This window comes from Gossypium arboreum, chromosome 1 (genome assembly GCF_025698485.1).
Source record: "Gossypium arboreum isolate Shixiya-1 chromosome 1, ASM2569848v2, whole genome shotgun sequence".
Taxonomy (NCBI): domain Eukaryota; kingdom Viridiplantae; phylum Streptophyta; class Magnoliopsida; order Malvales; family Malvaceae; genus Gossypium; species Gossypium arboreum.
Genome location: NC_069070.1, coordinates 91,636,852 through 91,649,385, shown reverse-complemented (window position 1 = coordinate 91,649,385; position 12,534 = coordinate 91,636,852). Strand labels below are relative to the sequence as shown.

Sequence of the window (12,534 nt, the reverse complement as noted above, 5' to 3'; positions counted from 1 at the left end):
GGGTAGACTTATTATCTTCAAGTCATGATTGTTTGTTGTAGATGCTAAAGGAGTCATTTAACATAATGATAGTGTGTAGCCATTAGATCATGCATAAAATTGGAAATTTGTTGACGATAAAGCTAAGATCAAGTCTAGTGAGTGATGAATTTTGGAGCTTACTAATAATTTAATGATAGAGAGTTTCATTAGTTGGAAGAGTCGAAGAGCACCATTATCAAAAGTTAAAGAAAACCTGGAACTCATAAGTGTCTAAACATGTTTACATTTAGAATTTTTTTAAGTGGTTAGAATATCAGAGATGTGCATAACTTGAGAAAGCAAAATTCCATCTACAGTTAGAATGACTATAATGTCCAATAAATATGTTAAAGAGCCAAGATCTTTAAGAGAAATGAGTTGCAAGGTCTTAAATGACTTGTTGAATAATGTTAGAGTTGTTTCCAACCACGAGAATATCATCCATATACATTAAAATATGATTAAGTGTACCTTTCGGTGACGGATAACAGAGGAGAATTTGAGTGATAAATAGGGTGTTTGTTTAGATTGTAAATAGCTTTCTTTATTTCACAGATATAGTTGGGATTATTGAGATATTTATAGTCTAGTAGTTGTCTCATATACACTTTTTCACGAAGATGTTCTTGAAGAAATGCATTGTTTACATCTAACTAATGTAGAGTCTAATTGTTTTGTACATCATGTAATAAGATGAAATGAATGCTGTCAATTTCATGATGAGATTGAAAGTAGAGTGGTACACTTGTGATATTTTTACAATGAAGCAAGATTTGTATCTGTTTAGATTACCATTAAAATTTGTGTGAAAGAACGTTGATAATGACAATATATCACAAAGAAAAGAGAACAAAAAATAACGAATACGCAAATTTTACGTGAAAACCCTTTCAAGGAAAAAAATCACGGGTAGAAGAGAAGACAATTCAATATGTTGAATTCGAATGAATACAAGAGTAGACTATGTCTATTTATAGGTGTGTAAAATTATATTCTAATAAAAATAAAATAGAAGTAATGCAGTAAGGTTAAAATAAATTATTCAAATCAACATTAAACAGAGACAATATACTTCTATTTGAACTTCTCTTGCACACTTGTATTTTACCACTTGTATTTTATTTTATCATGAATTTGGGTCACATATCTAATAATCTCCACTTTGACACGAATTCTTCAATAAACAAGTTTTTCATCGTGAACTCTCAACAATCAAGTTCACCTCTTCTGAAAAATTCATTAAGGGTTTAACTTCAACAATGAACATCAAGTTTAAGCAATGATCAAACTTGATTATGGAAAGTGACTTAGTCATCATATCTGCAGGATTTTCATGAGTACTAATTTTGTTTATAACAATATCACCCCGAGAAATAATATCATGAACAAAATAATACCAAACATTAATATGGTTTGTTCTCTCATGAAATATTTGATATTTTGTAAGGAAGATGGCATTTTGATTGTTACAAAATAATGTATTGATTTGAATGTCTTTATTGAGTCCATTAAAAAGTCCTTTCAACCAAATGGCTTCTTTATAAGCCTCAGTAATTTTCATGTACTCAACTTTAGTGGTAGACAAAGCGACTGTAGTTTGCAAAGTGGCTTTCCAACTAATTGCACAATCTTCGATTGTAAAGATATAACTTGTGAGAGATCTTTTATTAAGGTCTCGAGCAAAATCAGCATCAACATACCAATGACTCCATCTCTAGTTCTTTCAAATTGTAAGCAAACATCAATAGTACCTCGTAAGTATCTTAAAATTCATTAAACTGCTTTTTAATGTTCTTTATCAAGATTCACCATGTATTTTTTAGTTGCACTGACTGTATATGATAAATCTAGATGTGAACAAATTATAGCATACATGAGAGATCTCACTGCCCAGAATATGGAATATGTGACATGTACTCAATCTCATCATCTGATTGTGGAGATAAAGCCGATGAAAGTCTGAAATGAGCTGCTAAAGGAGTATTAATAGGGTTAGCATTCTGTCTATTGAACCTGCAAAGAACTTTCTCAATATACCCATTTAGACTTAAGGTACAATTTACTTGCTTTTCTATATTTGATAATCTCCATACTAAGTATTTTATTTACTGGTTCCAAATCTTTCATCTTAAATTCTTCACTAAGCTAGGCTTTGGCCTTTCTTATTCCTCATTTGTTTTTCATTGCTATCAACATGTCATCTGTAACACCTCGTACTCGAGTCCGCTGCCGGAGTCGGACACGAGGGGTTAACGGCTTAAACCATTCACTTTCGCAGTCTATTTTAAAAATTTTCCAAGCAGTTGACTAACTGCATCACTGCCACTTTAAAAATCATATCTTGAGTTCCAAAACTCGAAAACCAGTTTCGTAATTTTTCCCTGAAACTAGACTCATATATGCATCTAAAATTTTTTCTAGAATTTTGGTCGTGCCAATTAGTACAGTTTATTAGTTAAAGTCTCCTTTGTTACAGGTGCGACTACACTGACCTTCATGCATTACGACCTGGATATCTCCTGTGCATGGGCTTCAATATCGATGCCGTTTGTTTCTATAGAAACTAGACTCAAAGAGGAATCTATACATATATGGCATGACTCCTAATTATCTCTGGTTAATTTACAATGAATTTCCAAAGTCGAAGCAGGGAATCCGAAACCGTTCGCCCTGTTTCACCAAAACCTAAATGTCTCTTAACCTACAACTCATATGACCGTTTCGTTTCTTCCATATGAAAGTAGATTCATCAAGTTTCATTTACATAATTTATTCATTATTTAATTCTATTCCTACTATTTTTAGTGATTTTTCACATCCACATCACTGCAAATTGTCAACCTCTGTCCTTAAGGTAGATTTTACCTACTTCATAATTTCCTTGATTCAACTAGCCCTTTTAGCATACATGGCACAAAAGATGATCACGATTAACCATTCCAAGGGCTAATCGATTCCAAACATTTCCACATCTCTTAATGAACAACATACAAAATGATTATGATACCATGCCAAAGTGTATATAAGCTATTTTCGCATGGCTATCCAAATTTATACAAAATCAAAGGGTCTATGACCAACAAACGAAAGAGTAGTCCTATACATTAACCAAAATATCCTCTCACTACTAGTCTATTCTATACATGCCATAAGATATTCCAAAACATAGCAGTACCAAACGGTGGATAGTGATAGTGTGACTAGTTCTTGACGATCCCGAGCAGTAGTAACCGCAATGAGACCTATAAGGCGAGGAAACAGAGTAAGCAGAGTAAGCATTACAATGCTTAGTAAGTTTTAAGGTGTCAACAGATAACAATCAAATTATAACATAGTTGTTCGTATTTTTATTTCACTCTTCCTTGGGCATACCATCCCTTTACCGAATATGCACATCTCATCATATACAATAGGCAGATAAACTCTCACATAAAAGTGAGCTCATGTGACATAGATATATCGTATGATTTCACATAACCTCTCACACTAATCCGATGTCACATAATCATAGGAATAGTCCCATAGATTGCTCTCGTATGCATCATATATAAACTTGGAGTACATACCTATTTAAACTTTTGCATTGCGTATATTTATAAGCAATTCTTATTACGAAGTCTTACCCGGACATAATCTCCACACGTAGTCATCGGGTCGTACCCGGACATAATCTTCACACGTAGTCATCGGGTCTCACCCGAAACATATTTCGAAGTTTCATGTACACTTAATCACATGTTACAACATTCACATTAGCCATTCGGCTTTACCACATATATATATACACTTTCACATTCATCACGTCGGCCATTAGGCCTTATCACATATATATACATTTTCACATTCATCACATCGGCCATTAGGCCTTATCGCATATATTATTATGTACAGACTTGGTCTTGGCCGAATCTACATCAATCATTTTCTAACGAATAATTTAATTTCACGCCATACTATCATTTCATATTCGAATACTCATAAACTTACAATTTCACAAATGTTGATATCAAAGATCCATCTAACACTCATGTATCATTTTACAATATCACAATTTAGAATTCAAGTATGGGATCAATCAATAGCTTATGAGCAACTAAAACAAGTTTTTATCCATGTTTACAACAAAATCACATATTCGCTACGAAATGTTTTTCCGAGCAATGGTCACTAAATTATTTATACCCGAGCTACAAGACTCCAAATCACTTGCCGTTAATTTTATCGAATATAGACTCATATATCTTTCATCCATGAAATTTTCAGAATTTTTGGTTTGGCCAATCAATACCGATTTTTCTTAAAGTTTCCCTGTTTCACTTGTTTGACTAATCGACCACTCTTCGCTCTGAATCAAATTTTTCATTGTACAGAATTCATAATGTGTTCTATTTGATTCCATTTGAAACTAGACTCATTAAGGAGTCTAAGAATATAAATCTTATCTTATAACCATTTTTGTACAAATTATAATGATTTTCCAAAAATGTAGCAGGGATTTTGAGTCATTTCGACCTTCGTCCGCATAACTTTAAATATCTCTTTATAGGAAATTTCTTTGCTTCCACGGTCTCTTTTATAAGAAACTAGACCAACTAAGCTTTGATTACATATTTTATTCAGACTATAATTCCACACCAACAATTTATAGTGATTTTCTAAAATCACATTATCACATTGTCCAAGTAAATTATTACAATTTGCTCTTAAATTTCCAAGTCCAAACACTTATGAACTTACCATTTGGGTTTAAGACATATCATGGCCACATCATATCTTATTAAATCAACTCATTATGTCCTATTATGATTAAATTTACTCAACGTTTAATCACTTAAAACTTACCTCGAAAGTGGTCGACGACTAGATATCCACGGCTATTCGTTTACTTCCTCTTTTCCCTATCCGACTTTGATCCTCTTTGCTCTTAAGCTTAATTAAAACGATAGATTTGTGAAGTACTTAACCAATATTATTCACTTAACAATCACATTTGGCAATCACATATCGATACTTTATTCAAACTAATATTTTTATAAATATTTACAAAGTGATTAATCAAATCAACACCGGATATCAAATTCAAGACAACTACATAAGTCACACAATAATGCCAAACACTTATGTATGCTAATACCATGTAATAGTTCGCTTATGAAACTAACTTTTATGACATAAACGAGTGTCTTATCATGGTAACTGAATACTTACAACCAAATTTTCAATTACCTTATTCCAATCGTTTTGTCTTATAACATATAATTCAATTAATACATCAAACCAATTCAATATATGCATATATTCGTAAGTGTCGAATCACAATGTAGCTCATAAATATAATTCATGTCATCCATCTCATAACCGAATGTCATTAACTTAATCACATTCGAACACAGCCTTATATCATTGAACGCTAGTTCACATATTACTACCCGTATTAAACACAACCACCAATTCATATATGTTTTACCTATACAAAACCTTAGCCGAACCAATTAAACATGCTATGAAAATGTATACAATAATGATCATTACATCAACCATTTCCCATCTAATACCAAAACATATAACATCCATATACCAAGCTTACCAAAACAAACTACTATAAGTTTCAAGCTTATTGACCGAACCTCAAACCTCAAAATTCTAAGTTTAATCTATGGGATAAGTAGAGTTTGAATTAATCATCTCAAACATGCATAGATTTTCAAGAATCGTTCAACACATACCTTACTCTAGCCATCTTCTAAGCCAAAAATCAAAGCAACCAAACTTTCCTCTCTCTCCCTTTAGGTTACGGCAATGGAGGACAAAGATCAACCAATTTTTGATTCAATTTCCTCTATGACCCAATGCACATACTTTGGATTTTTAGTTTGCTATCTTGCTGAAATCCTCAAAGCATATTTCTTCTTTCTTTCTCCAACATTCGGCAAGAACAAGGTGAGTATGTATGGCTTTCCTTTCTTTTTTTTTTTCTAATATTTATTTCCTATTATAAAACCATGTAGTCATTATAATATTAATACAAAATGCATATTTTTTTGTATCCCATACCATCATAGCCGGCCACTTCCTCTAGAGTGGGGAATTTGACATGCAAGTACAATTATTTTGCAACATGCATAAATAGGCCACTTACATTTGCCTAGCACATTTCTAAATTTTCTCACATAAGTCCTGTTTAATAAAATTCACTCACAATTAACAAAATTCAAACATGAAATTTTCACACATGCATATGTACATATAATTAGCATCAAATATGACAGCTAATTATTTTTATGACTCGGTCTTGTGGTCTCGAAACCACTTTTCGACTAGGGTCAAATTAGGGGTGTCACATCATCAACATAGAGGAGTAGATATATAAAAGTACCATAACTATTTTTATTAAAATAAACACAATTGTCAAAGCTACTTTTTTTGAAATCATGAAAAGTCATAAATGCATCAAACCTATTCTACCACTGCCTTGGTGACTATTTCAAACCGTAAAGGGACTTTTTCAGCAAGCAAACATAGTTCTCTTTTTTTGAAACTGTAAAATCTTCTAGTTGTTGCATGTAAATATCCTCAAGTTTTCCATGCAAAAATATAATTTTTACATCTAACTGCTCAAGTTCTAAATCATGCATGGCTACAATACTAAGCAAAACTCGAATTGACCTATATTTCTCAACTAGGGAGAACACATCTGTGAAGCCCACACTTAAAATTTGATTATAACCCTTTTGCAACAAGCCTTGCTTTATATCTAGGTTCTTCAACTAATGGAGTCCCTTCTTTTTTTTTAAACACTCATTTACAACGAACATCATTTTTTCCTTTAGGAAGTTATACAATATCCCATGTTCTATTTTTGTAGAGTGATTCCATCTTTTCTTACATAGCAAACATCCACTTTTTTAAGTCTTCACAGCTAACCACCTCAAAATAAGTAGATAGCTCTTGGTTTGCATTTATATCTTTAGCCACATTTAAAGCATAAATAACTAGGTCAGCCTCGGCGTACCTCTTTAGAGGTTTAGCAATAGAGTATTGTGTTGAAGAAGCAACTCTATTCTGAATATATGTACTGGCTTGATAAGTCGACTCTATTGTGGTTTTGGGATTAATTTATGCTCCATTTGATTTTGTTGTTCTTTATTAGAAGAGTCTTTAAGAGATAAGTTAGATAGTATAGTAGTTTTATAAAAAAAACATCTCTGCTAATAACAACTTTTCTACTTTTAGGACATCATAAATTATATCTTTTTACACTAGCTTTGTAACCAAGGAAAACACATTTAATGGATCTTGATTCTAATTTTTCATTATCAACTTAAGCATACGCAAAACACTCAAAGATCTTTAAATTAGAATAATTAGCAGGATTACTAGACTATACCTTTTGTGAAGTCTTTTTCTCAATGACAACGGATGGTGATCGGTTGATCGAAAAACATGCAGTAGATATTATTTTGGCCCAAAATGACTTTGGTAAGTTGACATTCGACAACATATATCGAACCTTATCCGTGATTGTTATGTTCATTCATTTTTCGACACTATTTTGCTGTGGAGTATGACGAACTACCAATTGTCTCATGATCCCTTCTGACTTGTATAGTTCATTAAACTCATCAGAACAGATATTTAAGTTCATTAAACTCATCAGAACAGAAATTTAAGTCATTGTCTGTGCGGAGGTGTTTTATTTGTTTTCCAATCTATATTTCAATCATAGTTTTCTAACACATGATTTTCTGCTTCAGGAAAAATACTTAAAATTTTCTAGAAAAATCATTAATAAGTGTTGGCATATAATTGCCCCACCTCTCGAAGGCACTATAGATGATCCCTACATATCAGAATGAATATAATCCAATATTCCCTTCGTGTTATGGATTCCTTTGGTGAATTAAACTCTCTTTTGCTTCCCAAAAATGTAGTGCTCACAGGACTTCAGTTTGTAAATTCCTTACCCATCTAAAAGTCCTCTTTTGCTCAATTCTATCATGTCATTCTCACTCATATGCCTTAGGCGCATATGTCAAAATTTAGTAATATCATCATCTGGTAAGGAAGAGGAAGCGAAAGTTGCATCACCAGTAACTGTAGAGCCTTGCAAAACATATAACTTGGTAGTCTTTCTCTACCCTTTCATCACAACGAGAAAACTTTTGAAAATCTTCAAAGCTTCACTTTTAGCTGTGTATTTGTACCCTTTTGAATCAAAAGTACTCAACGAAATCAAATTTATCTTCAATTCTATAACATGTCGCACATCACCAAGTGTTTGACAACCCCGTCTAACATATTAACTTTAATTATTCTAACACCTGCGATTTTACACAAAACATTATTTCCCATCAAAACAACACCTTCAAACATAGTTTCGTAAGTTGTAAACCAATCTTGATTAGGACTCATATGGAAGGTGCAACCCGAATCAATGATCCACTTCTTGCTCACTTTAGAATTGTTGACAGAAGCGACTAGAAGTTCACCGTCGTTGTAGTCTTCTACAACATTAGCTACAAGTTTACCGAATCAAGGATTTTTCCGCTTGTTTGCTCTTTTGATTCGCAACATCCCTTTTGATCTTATTCTGCAGCTTATAACACTCAGATTTAATATGCTCCTTCTTTTTACAGATGTTATAAGTTTTACTTTTGTTTAAAAACTTTGATCTTCCCTTAGATTTACCACGAGGATTCTGATCCTATGTCCTTCCACGATCATTATTAATATTCCAATTCTGTCTCCCTCGAACAATGAAACCCTCTCTTTGAGAGCGAGTTTAACCACAAGAGACTTTATCTTATCATACGAGGTTAAAGAATCATAAATCTCATCAACTGTGATAGACTCGTGGTTATACAAAATCGACTCTAAAGGTTGAATAAGGCGGGGGTAACGAACAAAGCAAAACCAACACTAATTCTTTATCATACTGAGCCTCCAAGGCCTCAAGGTCTGAGAGAATTTTTTTAAACACTGTTAAGTGTTCGTGCACACACACTTTTCTTCAAATGATGAGTATAAAGACGCTGCTTCATATGAGTTTGCTGGTTAGAGCTTTTGGGATACATAGTTGTTCCAGCCTCATCCATAATCTAGCAACGATATTCTCCTTCATCACATCCTGTAAAATTTCATTAGACAAATGTAGATGTAATTGCGTCAAAGCCTTTCGATCCTTACACTTTTGCTTTTCATCCATCAATGTCGAATGCATCTTATTTATACTTAGCAGAGCATCCTCTAGATCTATCTGCGCAAGAATAGCTTGCATATTAATCTGCCACAATACGAATTTGGTGTTGCGATTCAATTTAGAGATAGTTCCAATGTTAAAAACTATAATTACGGGATTGCTCCAAATATGCTTCTTTGTAATTTTATAAAGATGACCAATTTGACAATATGTTTTAAGAAATATGTATCATGTTGAGATGTGAATCCAATATTAAAAGCTATAATTAGAGTGCTGCTACAAATACTTGAAATGTTAGATCTACAACAATTTACAATTATAACCATTCAAGTTTAGTGAAAATTTAGGCTTTACAATCACATGTTTTCTCATGTCATATTTGTGTCTAAATTATTTATATTTACAAAAATTTTGATAAGTTAATTATTTATGTTACATGGATATGCGTGTTATGGATTGTTTGGTTCACAAAATAATATTATCTTTGATAATAGGATTGCTAGAATATAAGGTTACTTAACATATTATTAGCTAGGTTACATTATCTTGTTCGATTCAATTAATAGAATGCAAGATTATCTAAAAGCACATTTTAATAAAATTGTCATTGATATAGAAATTTTAAGATTTTTTAATGTGTATAAAAAAGAAGTTGAAATAACTTTAAGAATTATTAACATACAAATTACGTAGATTTATAATTTTGGATATGAATTGCATTCTAATTTAGTTTTTGTAAATATTAAAGGAACTTCGTATGAATAATATGAACTCAAGGTATATGAACCATGCGTGTAATGACTTATTTTGAGATTTTTATAAATGAGAATGATTGAGAAAATTTAAGTTGTTGTAAAATGGTTTAGTTAAAATGGATTCATGCACATTGTTTAAGAGTAAACTTAGTAAACTTAAAGAAATTAAAATTTTTGCACTAGTCATCTATTATTAAGAAAATCAAATGCAAATCATCATAATAATTAAATGGCCATATATATTTTAAAATTGATCTCAATTATTTAAATAAAATCTAATATTTTCTTAGTAAAAGATGAGAGAAACACAATTTCCTTTTAAATAAATTATGATATAAAATGAATATAAGGTTGTGTAAGGAAGAGGTGGTATTGAAATTACTTTTTATATATTGCAATCTTGACACTATTCAGACTATAAAGTTAGTAGCACAAGGTAATTTTTAGAATCTAAGCGTTGGAATGTTATGTCAAAATCTCACATAACTTGTAGGAATATCAAATTACTTGAACCAACTACTCCTTTGATGTATTTGCCTTTTGATCTTATCTCCTATCATGGGTTTAGTTTCTTTCTTTCTTTTCTTGTTTGTCTTTTATCATGTCTAGCATTGTCAGGTTTATGCTAGTCATTAGGAAAATTTCATTTCCTTGATGTGTTTACTTTCCTCTTTGATGAAAATGACAGGGAGCACAATTGCAGGAAGAAAACAAGCTACTTAAAGAAAAAGTAAGTAGTAGTTTGGTACCTGTTAATATGTTATACTCCAATTTCCAAGTTAATTATAGCATTATTGACAAAAGATTTTAGGGATGTTTTCAGTTGGTGTCATTGTGCAAGGGCAAGAGACTTGTCTTAGTAGATTCAGAAGTTGCAACTCAAGAAGAAGGCATGTCATCACAATCTGTCAATGATGTTTATAGTTGTAGTAGTGGCCCTTCATTGGAAGATGATAGCTCAGATACTTCTCTTAAACTAGGGTAAGCTAAAATTTAATATCTTCCAACCATTCTTTGTTAAATCAAGCGGTAAGGAGCTCAGCTTTCCTTAAGTAAGATTTTGTTCCGGGTCTTGTAAATGTAAAAAATAAGTACAAAGATAGCATCTTTTGTTTGAGATCCAATTTGTAAACTCTGAAATAATCGAGATCTAATCAAAAGAATCTCTTAAAACATGCATGCTTTAAATTATGAGAATTAAAGTTTAAAAGATAAAAGCCAGATACCAGTTGCTTACTACTACTTTTAATCACACAATTAAATTGGAGATAACTAAAAAACATTCTAGGAAAAGGCTGTGATCAGGCTTTTTAGGATGAAAAATAAAGCTATGATTTGTGAAGACAAAAAGGGTTTGTAGATGTTATAGTTTCAAATTTGATTTATTGAATGACTATGAATCAATTAAATCAAGCTTAGGGTTCTGGTATGATCAAATGTAATTGAGTAGAATTAGCTTTTTTTTTTATAGAATAATCAACAAATGTTTGATAAATATTTTTTCTCTGTTTTCTTTATCGTGTTTTTTGTAGGCTTCCCTTCTCTTAGCTAATATAGATTAGCAGCGACGCATCAAATTCTAGCAAAGGATAAAAGCTGAACTTTTGCGAGAATACATTTCTATTATCTTATGTTTCAAGTTTAAAGCAAATATGAAACATATAATATGTATGTTGTTTTGAATTTGGATAATTTACCTTAAATTACTTTAAACTTATTCTAGTATTCTATGTACGTGGATGTATTTCTCTTAACAAAAGTCCAAAGGAGCTTAATAATGATGATAATGGATTTTAGAAGAATCTGATTAAGTTAGCTTTTTATATAGCTACTTTTAAAAGATGATTCTTCATATTTTTAGGTTTGAATTTCAAACTTAATAGTTTTTTTTTTATATTTAATGCATGGAAATTATGTGGATTTATAAACTATTAGTAAATCATGTTAAAAACAACTTGTGAACAAAAAATTGTTAAAATAATTTCATGGTAATTATGGCTCCAGTTACAACGCAGTTAACAAATTTGAATGGATTATCTCTCGAAAAGGGAGAGCGTTTTCCTTTTTGAGGCTTTATCCGCGACTTCTGCAAAGTATGATATCATCCCGTCTTTTGTCTAATTAATACCTTTTACAGACTCTTTCACAGTGGATATTGTGTATTATTTCAACTATAGTTCTGGTAAGGGGGTGGTAAGTTAGTTTATATCGGTTTACCTGTGTTTTAACTATTTGAGTTGCTTCTATTATCTCTTTTGGTAGGATTGATTTTGTTTGTCTTTGCTGTGGTTATTGGGGGTTCTTTGGGTTATTCTTTCTGGTGTTTTATATAACTTGATTATCTTTGTATTTTGAGGGTATTGAAGACTTACATCGGATTATAATCTATGTTCCTTAATTACTCCACTTTGGTCCTCTGTTTCGTCTTTTGGGTAGCTTTTGGGCTTCTCTGATCCTACCAATTAGTGTTATATTTTCTCCTTTCTCCTTTTTCAAGTGCTCTTTGATTGATAGCCACTTTCTCTACTATTCCTTATCGTATATAGATCCTAAGACTAC

General features: G+C 31.7%; 1 protein-coding gene across 7 annotated transcripts in view; it reads left to right on the top strand.

The window, feature by feature from the left end:
• LOC108482106 (MADS-box protein AGL24-like) overlaps positions 1-11,777 on the top strand; it is a 32,894-nt gene extending 21,117 nt beyond the window's left edge. For 5 of the 7 annotated variants that reach the window (XM_053029358.1, XM_053029353.1, XM_053029355.1 and 2 more), the window contains 3 exons: positions 10,664-10,705; positions 10,787-10,956; positions 11,508-11,777. In XM_053029358.1, coding sequence (XP_052885318.1) covers positions 10,664-10,705; positions 10,787-10,956; positions 11,508-11,523 — 228 coding nt within the window. In that variant the 3' untranslated portion in view covers positions 11,524-11,777. The remainder of the gene's footprint in view (positions 1-10,663; positions 10,706-10,786; positions 10,957-11,507) is intronic. The other 2 variants (XM_053029360.1, XM_017785210.2) reach the window with 1 other exon arrangement.
• The last annotated feature ends 757 nt before the right edge of the window (positions 11,778-12,534 follow it).